Source organism: Rattus rattus, chromosome 4 (assembly GCF_011064425.1).
Source record: "Rattus rattus isolate New Zealand chromosome 4, Rrattus_CSIRO_v1, whole genome shotgun sequence".
Lineage (NCBI taxonomy): Eukaryota > Metazoa > Chordata > Mammalia > Rodentia > Muridae > Rattus > Rattus rattus.
Window position 1 is genome coordinate 83,059,600 of NC_046157.1, and position 17,525 is coordinate 83,077,124.

Here is a 17,525-nt window from a genome sequence, read left to right on the forward strand (position 1 = left end):
TGACACACTGGGGCTTCCTAGGAGGGCTGGTGAGTGGCTTCCAGAGTCAACAGCAAATATTTGGAAGATTCTAGGAAGAGTGGATGGGGAGATGTAACTTTTCCTGAGAGGTCATGACGTGCCAGGTGTCGTGGCCTGGTTTGTGTGTTTTCAGCCCAGTCTTCACTGCTTCCACTCTTCCTGCCACTGCTTCCGTGAAGGGACAGAGGCTTTGGGAACTAGCCCATCCGCCAGAGGGTAGAGCCCATTGCTCTTTCTTCCCGGCCCCCCATAGCAGCTTCAACAGTTTGCTGTTAGAGTGCGTTCCCTTACTACATGCAGAGCAGGAACCCCAGGCATCTGCAGGCAGCTTACGCAAGGTGCTAGTCCTCTAAGAGGGAAGCTTGCTGCAGATCGGCTGGAATGAGTCTGTATCCGTCTCGGGAAAGAGGGCCAGCCAGTCTACGGATGATTCTCCCTTACTGTTTTCTCCCTGCATTTTTTTTTAAAGTGGACAGTGAATTTGAAGAAGTCGCCACTCAGCTCCTCAAAAGGACCCACGCTATGCTGAACAAATACAGATCCCTGCTCCTCGAAGACGCCATGGTAAACATGTGCTTCCCAGCATGGCTGCCTGCGCAGCTCAGCCAGCCCCAAGGCACTGAGAAGGAAAGGCCCAGGACTTCACACCCGGGGCACAGTTTATAAAGCAGAAATGTTTAAGGTTGAAGGAAAACTGCACACTTGGCCATCACTGTGAGGGACAGCAGTTAATGTCACTTACGGCCATTTCTGATACAGAATTTCCGAGCCATCACAAGAGACTCCCTCACCAGGCATGGTGGTACACACTCGTAATCCCAGCCCTCAGCAGACAGAGGCAGATGGATCTCTGTGAACCCAAGGCCAGCCTGGTTTGCAGAGTAGTGAGTTTGAGGGTAGCCAAGATTACATAGTGAGACCCTGTCTCTAAAAATTAGCTCTGTTGTTTGAGAAGGGCTCCGCACGCACAGCTGGGCATGGCTGCCCATACCCACAATCCCAGCAGTCAGGAAGCTGACACACGTGATGGCCAAAGGTGAAGGCCAGCCTAGGCTCCATGAGACCCTTGTAAAACAACAGCAAATGTGATAATAGCATCCGGTGTGTAAAGCATCAGGTAGCAGGGGGCTTGAGAGCATGTGGACGCCATGCTCCCTCTCACTCACCCTGCTTCATTCCGTCCCAAAACCCAGAGCTTTGAATCACGCAATCAGAGCTTCTGCAGTGACTGTCCCCTCTCCTTTTCAGAGGATCAACCCCTCTGCAGAGATGGTGATGATTGATAGGATGTTCAACCAGGAGGAAAGAGCTTCCCTGTCACGGGACAAGCGTCTGGCGCTCGTAGATCCTGGTAAGAATCATCAGGGTACAGGTAGGGTACAGGTAGGCTGTGACAGTTCCCCAGCAGAGTGGGAAGTTGTGTGAACCAACCTTTGGTGAGTCCAAAAGGTAGAAGGTGAATTCTGGGGACACACTTGAGTATATGTGAATATACCAAGAATGATTCTAGTCCACAAAATCCAAACTGGAATTTTACATTCAGTTAAGTGTCTGGTTTTCCCCCGTTAAACTTCAAATCCCATCTTTCTAGTCTTTGAGAACTAAATTAAGCCAGAAGCTTCTCAGTACATAAGGAAAAGCCCTTGTTTGCAGGCCGCAGTTAGAAACATCAGGGAAGCGAGTCCCTGATTATGAGCCAAGTACTTCTCCCTTATCCCACCAGGGTCCCACCTCCTGCATACTTTCAATTTTCCCCACCCACAAGGTCTGGCTTTGGAGCCCAGGCTGTCCTTGAACTCATGGCCTCCCAAGTGCTGGGATGAAAGTTGTGAGCGCTCAGCTCCAAGTCTGCCCTTTTAAATGCTTATTTTAAATCTTTTTCTTTCTTTTTTTTTTTTTTTATTTATTTTATTTATAGATGGTTGTGAGCCACCATGTGGTTGCTGGGAATTGAACTCAGGACCTCTGAGCCATCTCTCCAGCCTGCAGAGGGAGCTTCCTCTCTCTGAGCCACCTCACAGGCCTGAGCTCTAACACGTGGGGGGTCCTGTCTCACTCACTTAGGTATATTGCCCAGGTTGATCTCATGGAATGTTAAGCCTCACGTGGATTTATTTATAAAAATGGTCTTAGGTGGGGCTGGAGAGATGGTTCAATGGTTAAGAGCACTGACTGCGGGGTTGGGGATTTAGCTCAGTGGTAGAGCGCTTGCCTAGGAAGGCCAAGGCCCTGGGTTCGATCCCCAGCTCAAAAAAAAAGAACCAAAAAAAAAAAAAAAAAAGAGCACTGACTGCTTTCCCAGAGGTCCTGAGTTCAAATCCCAGCACCCACATGGTGGCTCACAACCATTTGTAATGGGATCCTATGCCCTCTTCTGGTGTGTCTGAAGACAGCTACAGTGTACTCATAAATAAAATAAATAAATGTTAAAAAAAAATGGTTTTAGAAGTCACATGCTAATAGGATTTTACATTCTGAGTTTTTTTAAATAGCATCCTAGCATTTTCACTTTTTTTTTTTAATTTAAAAAATGTGTGGGTGAGAGAAAGATACAGTGTCAGTATACATGTGTGTGTCAGAAGACAGTCTGTGGGAGTTGGCTCTCTCTTTCAAACTTGTGGGTCCTGGGGTTGGACTGCAGTCATCAGACTGGGTGGCAAGCTCCTTAAGACACTGGGTGTTTAAGCTGTGTGTGTGTGTGTGTGTGTGTGTGTGATAGATTTATGTGTGTTAGAGATTTATTTATATGCACACATATATTATAATAGATGTACTTTTTGTCTGTGTGTGTTTGGATGCCACATATGGGGGTCCTCAGAGACCAAAAGAGAGCTTTAGATTCCTGGAATTTGAGTTACATTCAGTTGTGTGAGCGTTCTCACGTGGCTCTCACCTCTCTCTCACAGGCCCTCTCTCTCTCTCTCTCTCTCTCTCTCTCTCTCTCTCTCTCTCTCTCTCTCTCTCTCTCTCTCTCTAGGGTGCCGTGACCTCAGGTCTTCTGGTAGAACAGCAGGTGCTCCTTTGAGACACCAATGAGTCCCTACAGTTCTTATCTTGCTGTGACCGGCACAGTAATGTCTGAGTGCATTTGCTCCACACCTCGGGGGGCTCAGGGGGCTCCTCCCTACGGCTGCACTGCTGTGTTCCTTGGCTGTAGTCTCCTTCCTCCAACACCTTGTCTTTTTTTGTTCTGTTTGTTTGTTTGTTTGTTTGTTTTTGAGACACGGTTTCTCTGTCTTAGCTGTCCTGGAACTCACTACGTAGATCAGGCTGGCCTCAAACTCAGGTAGAAATCCACCTGCCTCTGCCTCCCAAGTGACATTAAAGGTGTGTGCTTAGCTTTTTTAACTTTTGTGTATAAGGTTGTTTTGCCTGCGTGTGTGTGTGTGGGTGGGGTGGGGTGGGTGTGTGTGTGGGTGTGTGGATGTGTGGGTGTGTGTACCACGTACATGCTCACGGAGCCCAGAAGGGGGCATCAGATTCCTTGAATTGGAGTCCCAAATGGTCATGAGCCACCCTGTGAATGCCGGGGACCACACTGCATCCTCTGCAAGAACAGGCAGTGCCCTGACAGCTGCGTGGCCTTTGTCCCCCAGTATTCCAGTCTGGGTTGTCATTTTGGTTGTTTGTTGAGATAACATTTCACTCTGAAGCTCAAGCTATGCCACAATTCATGAAATTGAACTGGTATTGAACTCAAGGTAATCCACCTGCCTCTGTGCTGGCACACAGACAAGAGCCACCATGCCTAGCTGTTCTTCACTGACAGTTAAATGTAAAGATTCTGTTTAGAGCTTGGCTAAGGCGTTTATAAATACACTGAGCGGTGCTAGGAATGGTAGCATGTGGACGGAATACTGGGTATGGACCAGGAATCTCACAGGCGGGCAATGTTAGAGGATCTGTTTCTATCCCTTTTCTGAGAAACTGAAGTCTCTGTCTTTGGTAAAATAGCTTGTGATGACCGTGTCAGTTTGTCATGCCCTGCGTGAGAGCCTGTGTAGCCAGTGTCAACCAGATGGGAGTCCTCTCTTTACATCTTAGCCTCTGTCCCAGTAGCTTGGGATTGGAGGTGTGAGCGGTGCACCTGTCTGGTTATCTAGATGTAACTGCTCCTTCCTTAACACTCCTCAGGCCTTTCTCGATAGCTGCTGTGTTCTCTACCTCAACTCCTCACAAATGCTTCTTTTACCACCATTCTTTTATGCCCTGGCCCTGCTGTCCTTCCATGCAGATAACTGTGCCTTTTTGCCATTTGTTTTATGATCCTCACCTGTCTGTAAACAAAGGTCACTCAGAGACAGATTGTGTTCATCCCCCTCTGCCACAAAGCCCACTTGCTCTCAGGAAGGAAGCAGCTTGCAGCCAGAACTTTTATTTTAAAGCAGTCAGTTCTCACACACTGGGGGCAGTAGGCTTGTAACAACTCACTTGGGAGAGTGCCTCCTTTGCGTGCGGCTTCCTGTGGAGAAGCTGGCCCCAGAGCCTTGAGACTTGAAGATACTCCAGTAGTCGCTGTATCTCTGTGGGCGGGGTCTCAGGTGGAGTGGGCGGGAAAAGGACAGGGGGCGGGACTAGCCACTACTGTAGGACCGCCCTTAATCAAGAGACTGCCCAATGCTAGTCCTGTGACCGCTAAAGCTCTTTCTGATCTCATTTCCAGAGGGTTTTCAGGCCGATTTCTGTTGTTCCTTTAAACTTGACGAAGCTGCACCTGAGACACCGCTTGACAGGAGTGACCAGCATCGCAGCAAAACCAGCTCGCTCCATCAGGCGCCCAGGGCCCAAAGCAGAGACCGAGCCAAGCCAGGCGTGGCAGAAGCAACGAATCATGACCAGTTTCATCTAGTGCCTAACCACATAGTGGTCTCTGCAGAGGGAAACATTTCTAAAAAGTCAGAAGGCCACAGTAGAACACTGAAATTTGACAAAGGGGTCTTAGGCCAATACCGGGGTCCGCCTGAGGACAAGGGCGGCCGGAGGGACCCTGCCAAGGCCAGCGGGTGCTCTCCAGGCCCTGAGGGCCACCGCAAAACTTTGCCCAGGCCAGATCATGGCTCTGAGAGCAAGCTCCCGGGTATCCTCGCCAGCTCGCACATGGAGATGCCGTGCCTCGACTCCTTCCAGGACAAAGCCCTGAGGAATTCCCCAAAGAATGAGGTTTTACACACAGACATCATGAAAGGGTCGGGTGAACCCCAGCCAGATCTCCAGCTCACCAAGAGCCTAGAGAAAACCTTTAAGAACATCCTGGAACTCAAGAATGCGGGGCGGCCGCAGAACGACCCAGCGGCCAGCGGCACGGTGGACCTGGACTTCCCCAGCTTTTCTCCAATGGCTTCGCAGGAAAACTGCCTGGAAAAGTTCATCCCGGACCACAGCGAAGGCGTTGTAGAAACGGACTCCATTTTAGAAGCAGCTGTAAATAGTATCCTAGAGTGTTAATAGCAGCCGTCCTCCCCCAGACCCTGCCCTGGACCAGTTACATTCTCTCCCAGCAAAGCAAATGGAAACGTCTCCTGTCCCCAGCCTGCTTGGTCCTCCGTCACAGGTTATCTTTCTAATCTCCACCCTGTTCTTTTGAAGAGCAATACATGTCTTCGTGGCTGCAGAGAGACCCTCAGTAAACCCCTCTCTAGAAAGCAGTCCGATAGGCCCTCCACATTTCACGTGTCATGGAAGTCTTATGGCCATTGTTGTTGGTTAATTTGTTTTGTGGTTTGTTTCTTAGCACTGTCACTCGAGACCACAGTACACTTGGCCCTGGGTAACATTTTGACAATCATAAGTCATTTCAAAAGAACAGACTTATTAAAGAAAAATCAAACAGGACTGATAGAAGCCACTTTTTTAAAGACTCTCTCACTGCAGCTCCAAAGTAGTGGTTTGCTTTTGTTCTGTTTTGGGGGAGAGGGTATTTGCGTAGGGAAGACCCCATGACTCTCCTCCATGCTCGGCCCTCTGAGCAGTGACAGCCAGTGCTCTGCCTGGAACCCCACAGGCCTGGCCTAAGACGCCAGTAGCACAGCGCAGAGCACCCTCAGACTGCCAGTGCTGTGTGACGCTGCTGAAGCAAAGCCTTTTGGGTTTGTTGGTTTTTTTTTTTTTTTTAAGCATATTCATGTTGAATTCTGTCTGCGAATGTTCTGTTCTTAACCCCAGGTGTATGCCTTGAAATTCTCACGAGCTCAGTAGGGAGCAATGGGAGCCAGTTCTGAGGCAGCGAGCTGGGGAGGCTGCTGGAGCCCCCGGGGTCTTGGTGCGTGCAGCTTAAAGAGTTTTGCGTTTTATAACCGGGTAAAGTCAACGTAACCTATGTTCTTTAGTCGCTGACTTCGTTCCATTTAGCCCCTGTGTCTCCTCTCCCTCAGCCCACAGCCAAGCATCAAAAGGCTTTCAGCTTGAAAACGGCACTGTGCTCTCTCAGTTGACGCCTTTGAAGGGTCCGCTGGCCCTGTTTGTGAGAATAGTAGTCAGCAGTGTGTCATTCATTCCCAACACAGTAAACCAAAGGTCACAACCAGCAGGCCACTAAAGGAAGGAACTGAGGCAGGAGACGGGCATGTCTGGCCCCGCCTCGCCGTGGGTGCTCCGCGCTCACCCGTGGAGCCTTCCTCTTTTTTATTTATGTTCTTTGCGGGGAGCGTTCCCCTGTTTTCCGCTCCTGTGGGCCTGTACCAGGCATGATGCTTCTGTTGCTACTGGCTCTCTTCCTGCCATAGTAACAGGTCATGGTGCTGCTGTTTGCTGCCTCCCCACCACCTCCACCCCAGCCGCCCGCGGGGGATCGGAGGTCGTTTTGGTTACTGTGAGGGCTCGTTCCCTCCGGCCATCCCTCTGGCTGTGTAAATGTACCCGTTGATTTCTGCTTCGTCATCCCCCAACGCAGTTGTCCCTTCGGTCATCATGTGGAGTGTTTCTTTTCCAGATTGGCCTGCAGTGGAAAGGAAGGCTTTTGATTTTGACTTTGATCTTTTTTTCAAATAACACAGCAGCAATCTAGGCATGTTGGCATACACCTGTAATCCCAGCAGTCAGGTGACTGAAGCAGGAGAGTCACAGGTTCAAGGCCAAACAAGAAGAAAAAGCTGAGAAATAGCAGAGTGTGTGGACCTTTTCTACCCCTCTGTCCACTACATAGACAAACTCTGCGAGACAGACAGACAGCCTTTGAGAGCAATGTACCTTCTCCCACCCACAACCCAGCCAACCGAAACAGAAAACTCTGGGCTGTCGTAGAGTTGCCCTTTTCTTCCTTCTCTGTGCCAATATCCAAGTTGCTGACTTCCTTCCTGTATTGTAACACATTAGAAAGATGAGTTATGTGCCAGTTAGGACTCTGTCTGGGCTGCCCTGGGCTCCCAGCCTGCCCTGCTCTCTCTGGCGTCACAGGCTCTTCGCGTAGCCTCATGGCCGCCTGCACACGGCTAGTGATGAATTACTTTAATTATTGCAAATCAGTGGAATTCTTAAGAAGTCTCGTGTATGTTCCTTACCTCTTCCCTCCCGCTCCAGCCCCAGCTTTCTTTCCTGTCTGTCAAATCACAGGGCTTCTCATCCCTGACATTGGTCCCACACACCGAGAGCCTACCGTACCAAAATGAAACTTGTAAATTTTTGTGTCCTTGTATGTAAGTTTACTTTCTTTGGAGGAAAGACTCTAGATAATGACAAATGAAGATTACAAAGTGTATTTTACTCCTGTGATCAGGTTACACCACATGGGTCATAACTCACTCACGAGCCCCCGCTGGTGAAGGGAAATGCTCTGCCTCAGTGGCCAACGGTTGGTGGTTCAGGGTCATTAGTCAGTTGAGTTTTAGAACGCGTGCTCAGTAACAAAAATCATTTTTCCTTCCCTTTGTTTTTAATCTGTTTGTTGTTGTGGAAAAGTATGAATTTGTTATTACGCATTGATTTTCTGTGTCCTTAAGTACTGCCTAAAGATGAAGCAAATTTTGAAGTGGCAATTACTATAAGGAAATCCTTTAGCTCTGGAGAATTTAGTGGGCTCTGTTAGATTGGGAGGCCTCACAGGCTGGCCGGCTCCGAGGACGGTCACTCACTGTCAGTGTGGTGTGGGCTTTATTTGCTTAAATACCTTCATTTGTATAGTATGTCTCACTTGAAATTGCTTTGTATACATTTTGTAAAAATATTTATAAAATGTTTTGTAAAAAAAAAAGTATAAGAAATTGCAGTTTATTTTGTTATGTTGGATAAATACTGTTAAACCAGTCAGTACCTATATTGTTAATCCATGGTTAGGAAATGTTCAGTTGGAGATTACAGAATGAAACAACCATTGCAATACAGCCAAAGATTTGGGAAAATGTAACTGTGATTGTCTTCATTTTGCAACCAGGAACGGTTCCTGCAACCAGAAGCGGGTAAGTGTCCAGTGGGCATAGTCAGAAACGGCCTTCACTGGGAAGACAGGATCCCAACCGGCCAGCCTCCCCACAGTCACAGGGTAGGCCGAGTTTGCTGAGTGAAATGTCTCTCGGACGTGTCAGGCCTCCCTCCCTGGGTCCTTAGGGACAGTGGGAATCGTTCGGACGGCATCACGGAGCCTGTGCGGGAAGGTTTGCATTTGTTTCAGTTTTTCAGTAGTTTCATTTGGTTTTCCAGGGACAAGGAAAAAGCTAAGGGGTAAAAGATTAATCTCATCTAACACTTCCTCTAGAATGGTCACCTTTCTCTTTGATCCCCATATTAACCAGATTGTAGTGAGCATGCGTAATGGGATCCTCTGTGTAACGTCAGCCCTAAGACGCCCTTCTGAGTCCCTTGTCTCACAACCTCACGGAATGGGATTAGACCCACTGATTTCCCCCTTGGGGTTTAGAATTGACACTCGGGCCCCTTGGGGGATTAGTTGCCCTAATGGTGGCTGGAAGCAGCCTCAGCAGCAGCCCAGGCGGCAGAGTGCTTACCTGCCACACTCGAAGTCCTTTGATCCCATCGCATAAACACCTAAGCAGCCGTGACACTGAAGCCAAAGGCAAGAGAACCAGGAGTTCCAGTTCATCCATGGCTGCACGCACAGCTGACTCAAGTCATCCTGTGCTCCATGAGGTAGATTAGACTCAGCGGGGACGAGTGGACGTCAGGGCAGGGTCTCCTCATCCTGGCACAAGCTGCAATGTCATGGATCCTTTGGTGTCCTTTACTGTGTTACCCTGAGGTCATGTTTCTCTCAGTGCCAAGTGTAAGTCTGCACCCAACATCGCATTATGGCCCCTGTTCAGGCCCTTTGCTTTAGGCACTGATCACCCCAGGAATGAAGCTTTAAATAGGAAGAGTAGAAACTCAAGAGCTGGCTCAGCCATTGGCTGCTCTTCCAGAGGACCACGGTTCAGTTCCTAGCAACCATGTTGGGTAGCTCAGAACGACTTGTGACTTCAGCTCTAGGGGATCCGATGCCATCTAGCCGCTACAGGCACGATACAGACGGACATACACAGAAGCGGGCGGATCCCTTGTGAGCTTGAGACCATCCAAATCTATCTACATGACAAGCCAACCATGTCTTCATAATAATAATAATAATAATAATAATAATAATAATAATAATAATAATAAAGGACAAGAGAGATGGCTCACCAAACAAGCACTGGCTGCTCTTCCAGAGGAGCCGTGTTTAATTCCCAGCAACCACATGGTTCACAACCATTGTAACTCCAGTTACTAGGGTAACAGGGCCCCTGAGGGTACTAGGCATGCAATGGTACACAGACATACATGCAGACAACACACCCATGAACATAAATAAAAATAATAGGGGTTGGGGATTTAGCTCAGTGGTAGAGTGCTTGCCTAGCAAGCACAAGGTCCTGGGTTCAGTCCCCAGCTCCGAAAAATAGAAAAGAAAAAAAATAATAATAATGTGGTACATCTTTTAAAGGAAGGCTCATCTGATTGCTGTTAGGGATAAAGTGCCTGCATTCCCTTGACATGCCCAGAGGTGACCCAAGGCTTCTGTCAGGCTAGTGAAAGCCCCAGTTTGTGATAGGGCGGTCACCATCCAGAAAATGGCATCTTGGTAGTTCTGGTTCAGAGAGAGCAGCCAGTGGGCTATTGGGGGAAACATCAAGAAAGATAGAAACTCCCTCTGCAGCTGGAGGCCCTGGCACAGCACTACACTGCCAGGACTCTGTGTTGTCCCGTGGGAAGTAGCCAAGGACTCCAGAGTGTGGCTGTGCCTCAGCTCTGATTTCCCTTTGAGACAGAGCATCTTTGGTAGCCAGCTGAAGAGGGAAGGCTTAAGCAGCAGTTCCTTGCAGCAGCCACGGATTAAGTGTTGCAGCTCTGAGGGGAAAGGTTGTGAGCCACCACGTGGTTGCTGGGATTTGAACTCGGGACCTCGGGAAGAGCAGCCCGTGCTCTTAACCACTGAGCCATCTCTCCAGCCCATCAAGCTGTTTCTTAATGGTTTTTCTGGAGATCCCTCTTGAGTGTTGGATCTTAACTTTCACTATACCTGACTGGTTTGACCCAGAAGCAAAGGCCACCTCTCCCTGCCGTTAGTAAATCTTTGCTGATTTTGTAGCACTACGGCCGGCAGTGTGTCTCTTTGACCCTGGATGGTAAGAATGAGCCATTAATTGGAGATCTTGAATGAACTTAAAGGAAAGCAAATGGTAAAAGCTAGGGAGGTAGTCAGTGCTGCCACTCCTGTGGCCATACCAGGGGTTATGCCCAGGACTTGGAGAAAGGGTATGACCTGAACTGCTGGTTTGTCACGCTTGGCTTCTATGGATCCCGTGAGAGGAAGCAGCAGCAAGGGTTTGTCACTGGATCATTTTTGTTTTGGAAAAAGGAGCACCGGGGCACAAGTCTCTGACTACCTAGTGAGTAGGCAGTGCTATATGTAGTCACAAAGATAACTGAGGCGTTGCAAATGTTTGGGTCTAGAGTTTGGGTGGTAATACTGAGGTATTACTGCAGTTCTCGGAAGCCAGTGTGCCCACAAACCATGTTCCCGAGGAGTTAAAGAAGCCTGTGATACCAAAGAGAGATGTGGGACAGATAAGGGGTGGTAGTGATATTTGACATAGAGCAATTAATGGGCATCAGGGTGAAGAGTGCAACAAGACAACGGGTGAGGCCACAAATGGTTGCAAAGTTGACCCAGGAGGGACACTCAACCAACATTCTCCAAAGTGGTCAGGGAGAGTGTTATTCAGTAGCTGATACATGGAGGTTAAGGTTTGAACCCAGATGGTGTGACAGGGTCGTAGATCAATATTGTCTAAGGGGTGATGTTAGAGAGGCAAGCGCCTTTGAAGAGCACTGGACCACTACTAACATGTCTATATATTCTATAGCGAAGTTTACCAATGACTCCTGTCTCCCATCTGGGATGTCAAGGGTCCTTAATTAGGATATAAAAGATTCCCCATTCTTCATAAAAGGTAGGGTGTCGTGGTGGTTTGAATGGGCGTGGCCCCATAGACTTGTGTGTTTGAATGCGTGGCCAGAGGGAGTAGTCCTAGGTGTGGCCTCGTTGGAGGAAGTGCGCCATTGTAGAAGCAGACTTTGAGGTCTCCTATTTTAAATCTGGGCCCGGTGACATAGTCTCCTTTTGCTGTCTGTGAATCAAGATGCAGAACTCTCAGCTCCTTTTCCAGCACCATGTCTGCCCAGACACTGCCATGTTTCCTGCCATGATGAAAATGGACTGAACCTCTGAAACTGTAAGCCAGCCCCAATTAAATGTTTTCTTTTATAGGCGTTGGCCTGGTCATGGTGTCTCCTCACAGCAAGAAAACCCTAAGACAAAAGCTTTACATTTATGCATCATGACTCCTACAGGAGCAGTGAGAGCAGTCTCCATACGTCTAGATGTTATAGGAATAAGAATCTCCTTCCGGCAGTATGCTGGTAAGCAGCCTCAGTCCCCTGCTTGGAAAGGGGGTTCCTGAGTGCAAGGGTGTTTGGGAGCAACCTGAGAGCAACTCAAGTCAAATTGTGGGGTACAAGCTGACAGGCTATGTTCTTTTGAAACAGCCTTCCAGAAAGAAGCATGATATCTCTCTCTCTCTCTCTCTCTCTCTCTCTCTCTCTCTCTCTCTCTCTCTCTCTCTTCTCCAGCTCTCTCTTGCAAATTCCAAAACCTCTCTAGAGAGCTCATCCCTTGCAGACCAGAAGTCCAGTCTTTACTTACATATCAATTCAGTCATTACCCCAGGTTCTCTTTTGATTACCGTCTAAATCAATATTCTGTGCCCCCAGCCCCTTGATTCTTAGAGACAGCAAACACAATCTGTCTACCTTTGTAATCACAGACAATAAGCCAGGTGTGGGCCAGGACCTAAACTCCTGTCCCAGGCTGACATTGAACTCAGGAATCTGCCTGTCTTTGCAACCCTGGGATCGACTCTCCCTAACTCTTTATCTCCTTCCTTAGTATCTTTCTGACAGGCTGGCTGCAGCTGCCTCTGCTCCTTTACATCTGCGAAGCTCCTTATACAATTCATATTGTGTCCTTATATTTTGCATAGTTGAGAAATTATATGTTTTGAACTCCTGTTTTCAGAGTTCTTTCCCTCAGCCTTGAAGGCTGTCCTGAAGGTCTTGGTGTTTACGGTTTTGCGGAGACATAGACACACCCTTGACTCTCGTTATTTCTAATTATCATGGAGTCATTAACCTGGTGGGGAGAATATTTCCTGAAGGAGGAGCAACAAGCCTTACACACAGCAACCATTGACACACATGGAGGCCCGCACCCTGCTGGCTCTGTCCCAGGGGCAGGAGCCATGCCACACTGTCCCTGCCTTGGCCAAGCCAGACCGCACCATGTGAGTGGTCTGACCAAACCATGGAGTATAGGTTTCCTGAACCTTTCCCTTTTTTTTTTTTTTTTTTTTCTTTTTTCTTTTTTTTTTTTTTTTGGAGCTGGGGACCAAACCCAGGGCCTTGCGCTTCCAAGGCAAGCGCTCTACCACTGAGCTAAATCGCCAACCCCTTCCTGAACCTTTCCAATCAATATAACAAAAGCCTAGGGGAGCAAGAAATCAGAAACATTTTTTATTACCTTAGATGACTCTTTTATACCCTTACAATTTGCATTTACCTTAAAACCCAGCTGTGACATTCTTAGACACTTCTTAGAGTTGCAAATCTTGCTTTAAGGGTTGTTATGTTGTTGTTGTTGTTGTTGTTGTTGTGTTGTTGTTGTTGTTGTGTTGTTGTTGTTGTTTAATGTGCATTGGTGTTGGCCTGCATCTCTGTCTGTCGGGGCTACTGGCAATGGGGAGCTGCCACGTGGGTGCTGGGATTTGAACCTGGGTCCTCTGGAAGAGCAGTCAGTGCTCTCAACTGCTGAGCCATCTCTCCACCCCCTGTTTGTTTTGTTGCTTGTTTTGAGACAGAGTCTCACTATGTCGTACTGGCTGTCCTGGAAAGCACTCAGTAGACCAGGCTGGCCTTGAACTACCTGCTTCTTTCTCCCGAGTGCTGGGATTAAAGGCGTGGACCACTACGCCCAGCCTAGTTTTGCGTTCTCCATCTAACCATTCCCGAGAGCAGTCATGGCAAAGCAAGTTCCTTCGAATCCTTTTGTTCTCCTTTGTCTGTCTCAGTCAGGTCTTTTACACAAACACCCTTGGGTGAGGAAGATCCATAACCCAACTCTCCAATAAAGCAGAGCAGCAGGAAACAACTTCGGTATTATCCACATCCGAAAGACATTTGAATCCCCGCTAAACTGAATTCAATGACCAGAAAGCCCAGAGATAAATTCTGAGCCCTGGCCGCCAAAGCAGTCGTGGCAAATGGCACTGGTGGTGGTGGCCAGCAGCTGGCAGCAGAGAAAGCAAAACAAAACCAATGAGCACAGAAAAGCTCACAGGTTCAAAGACCGGTCAGAAACAAAGTAAGCAGTTCACACATCCCCCTGAGCCTGACCCATTCTCATCTGACTCCCGTGCTCGCTCCAAGACTTAGAGACACAGCCGACCCATCGGCACTCTCAAAACCTTCCAAACAACCAGGACCGGGGGAGCACACATTTGCTTTTGCCCTGGGTGGGCGTGGAAAGATTTTGTAATTAGATGAGGGAAGGATTATGCTCGGCTGGATGGGGTGTAGGTGTCCTGTACTCAGGGATCTACCTGGAAAGCTGATGGGGACAGGGTGTGTCAGACTGTGTAACTTGGAGGAGAAGGAGAAGAATAATTGGTGATCCTACGCTCAAGCAGATTGGGGGAGCGAAGGAGATAAAGGCCCCCACTTTGACTAAGAGGTCCTGTCCCAATAAGAGGATATAATTAAGTGCTGGGGTTTGATGAGGTTAATAAGGCTGTTCTCCCACTCCAACAACAGAGAAACGAGATAGGGATGTGGGCCACCAAACATCTGTCAGGACCAAGTAGATGACACCATTGCCTAGAAGGGGCGATCTGTGTTGCCCTGGTACTGTGATGACTACTCAGGGCTCCTGAGAGGCCAAATCTTTTAAGTTCAGACTCCATTTTAGAGAACCTGACCTAAGTTTGAATTCAGGTAAACTAACAGGCTGGTACCTAGCATTAGTTTCCAAGTTAACCCCCAATAAAACCTCAGCCTAGCTCCAGTCTCTAGGCTAATCCCCAACAAAACCAGTATTTCTAGGTTATTCCCCCAACAAACCTGCACCCCCAGGTTACAAGCCCACCCTAAGGTGGTCCCTAAGGACCACCCATGCAGAGAGGGAAGCAGAAATTAAGTTTATGATAGGACTCCCAGCACCAGCCAATTATGTTAAAGACCACAGTAGCTTTCCAATTAGATGCTTGCACACGTACTCCCTGCTTGCTGCTTACTATAAAGCCTCAGTCCATAGACATTCAGGGCTCTCCCACCACCAAAACCATCCTGCGTGATGGCAGTGTGTTGGGGGGAGGGATGAGCTAGGATAGGATAAAAACCCTGCTGTGTGGGTTGTATCAGATTGGCCCCTGTCTGGTTTTGGGGGGCTCTCTCTAGATGTTTAAATTTGGCCATAATGTCAGGAGAAGTAGCTCTTTACGGGCAGGCTCACAGAGACAGACCAAGAGGCAAGGTGTCTGGACTTGCCTGTATGTGTTCTAACCTGGTCCCAGACTTGCCTGCGGTCGGTCCTCAAGGAGAAGGTCACTGGATTGTCATCAAAAGTCATTGGAAGACTCTGATCCTGGGGAAGAACCTTGTTGGTAAGAATCGTAAACATCTTGGAAAGTAAGGTTGTAAGATTGGTAATATATTTGTAATCTATTGGAATTCTTTAACAAAGCACAGAAGAACTATTGGTAGGTCAAAGAGGGTGCAGAGGGTTCCTGGAAGAGAATGGGGGACAATAGACATGAAGAATGATGCCAAGACAAGAGTCTGATCAATGTGACAATTTTATTTTTTCCCAAGGCTGAATTTATACCAAAACATGGGTAACAGAGAGAGGGGGGAAGTAAGAAACATTTACACAGGCCAAGGACACAATATTCCTGTGGTCAGGGAGTAGGCTGATGTTGACAGGTTGTCAGAAAGGTCACAGATTTGTCATATCTATTAGTCAGCAGGATGTTGGTTTTTCAGAAAGGTTACAGGTCATCACATTGGGTATCTTAACATCAGACGTTATCATATGATTATTCATCTTGACCACCACATTTGTATTAGTCTTGTGCAGCTGGCTGGGGATTTTCCATGAACCCAGTCATACTTATCTCTAACCATAATATTAACATCAATATGGAGGGTTTCAAGGGCATCGCTCCCAACACTGGTATATATAGTGAGAGGACTGAGCCAGGGACTCCATGACAGGCAGCAAAATGACAGTTAAGGAGACTAGGCCTAGATCCTGTTTCCAAGAACTAGGCAAGTCCAGGCAAGTCAATAACTGGAAACATCCCTCATCCCCCAACCCCTAACCACCACCAACCCCCCTGCCTCAAGGCTTCAGGCACCCAACCAGGAACTGCCCCACCATCAGTAGCTGTCCCCCACTTGGCCTGAGGCAAGGGCAATGAATGGGTTGGCAACAGTTTCCAGGCTTCCCCAGAAACAGTTTCCAGTCCCAATCCCCCAAACCCCTTAAACCTCCCAGCAATGGTTCTGGAATGTTCCTAGATATAGAACTAACCAATTAAGATAAAGGTCACCTACCCCTCCCTGAAATTCCCCTAATGAGCTTTAAATTGGACCTGTGAGCTCACTTGGGCATCTTGTTAAAGGTAGACCCCAGCATGCTGGGATTCTATAGAATAAAATGTTCTTCCCTTTTGCATACTAATTGAATTCAGTATCATTCTTTGGCAAATCATGGACCCTTGAAATGGGCCCTTTTCTATTTGAGATTTTTCTTTTAATAAGTAGAGCATGTGTGTACACTGACTGTAAGACCCCAACCCTTGGTCAGTGGTACTTACTTTGAGACCCCACCCCACCCCCTTGAGACACAAAGGCACAGATCTGTGCAAAAGCAAGAGGTTTATTATCTTCTAGTGCACCGAGGTCAATTAGTCCCTCAGGGCGGGTGACCAGAAGTCGACACTGAACGGCTATTACAAGCAGTTTTTATACTTCCTAGGGGTGCAAGTTACCTCAACAAGGTTATGAAAGACCCTCAGATTGAGGAGACTCTCGCTCCAATCCTGAGGACACCTACCACCTCACAAACAGGCGGGACTCAGTCTTGATGTAAAAACAAGAGGTTTACTTTGGGATACCAATGCATTGGGGCTCAACACGGTCCTCACACAGAAGGGATATGGAGAGCCTCAAACAGCAGAAATGTACAGCTTATATACTCATTTAAGATTACACAGTTTCATTAGCTCAGCTATTTCGGTGCCAAGGATAACTGATTAGGCAGATGTTTCTCATCCTGGAGTTCCTGGGACAGGCAACCATATCAACACAGCCATTTCAGTACCAAGGATGTTTGACTTGATATATGTTTTCCCATCCTGGGGTTCCCAGGACAAGGACCAAGGATATCTGACTTGGCAGATGTTTCTCTTCTGGAGATCCCAGGACAAGGCTATAGCTATGTCAGTACCAAGGACATCCAACTTGATAGAGGTTGGATCCTGGGGCACAATCTATAGTGGTCAGTCAGCTTCCCAGAGATGTTTCCTGTCTTGTAATTGCCCTGCAGTAAATACGATCTATACCATCTGTTCTTATGGTCCGGCAGCTTCCTAGAGAGTGGGTGGGAATGTGCTTTCTGTACTTTCTGGTCTATTGTCTAACGTCTAGGGGCTAAGCAAGGGCCACCTTAAAAGATTCCCATTTTTAAGAAATGGCTGCACTAATATTAAATGGGGATCTTTCAGTTACAGTTCAAACTTATTGGCTAAGCATATTGACCTTTAAATCTACTGGCTAGCAAGCATCCGTCGGTACATTCTGAGAATTTTCTACTCAAGAGTGTTCCTGTGGGTGGAGAATGGAACTTGGCCTAGGCTCGACCTGAGGCAGGAAGCTGGAACTCAACCTAGCCTTGCCTGGAGTGGGGTGGGGGGTAAGGCTGGCGA

The 17,525-nt window shown here is 47.9% G+C and overlaps 1 protein-coding gene across 3 annotated transcripts in view; it reads left to right on the plus strand.

Moving 5' to 3' along the window:
• Positions 1–8,359, plus strand: part of Bicral (BRD4 interacting chromatin remodeling complex associated protein like) — an 84,933-nt gene extending 76,574 nt beyond the window's left edge. For all 3 annotated transcript variants that reach the window (XM_032900602.1, XM_032900601.1, XM_032900603.1), the window contains 3 exons: positions 491–585; positions 1,270–1,372; positions 4,685–8,359. In XM_032900602.1, coding sequence (XP_032756493.1) covers positions 491–585; positions 1,270–1,372; positions 4,685–5,466 — 980 coding nt within the window. In that variant the 3' untranslated portion in view covers positions 5,467–8,359. The remainder of the gene's footprint in view (positions 1–490; positions 586–1,269; positions 1,373–4,684) is intronic.
• The last annotated feature ends 9,166 nt before the right edge of the window (positions 8,360–17,525 follow it).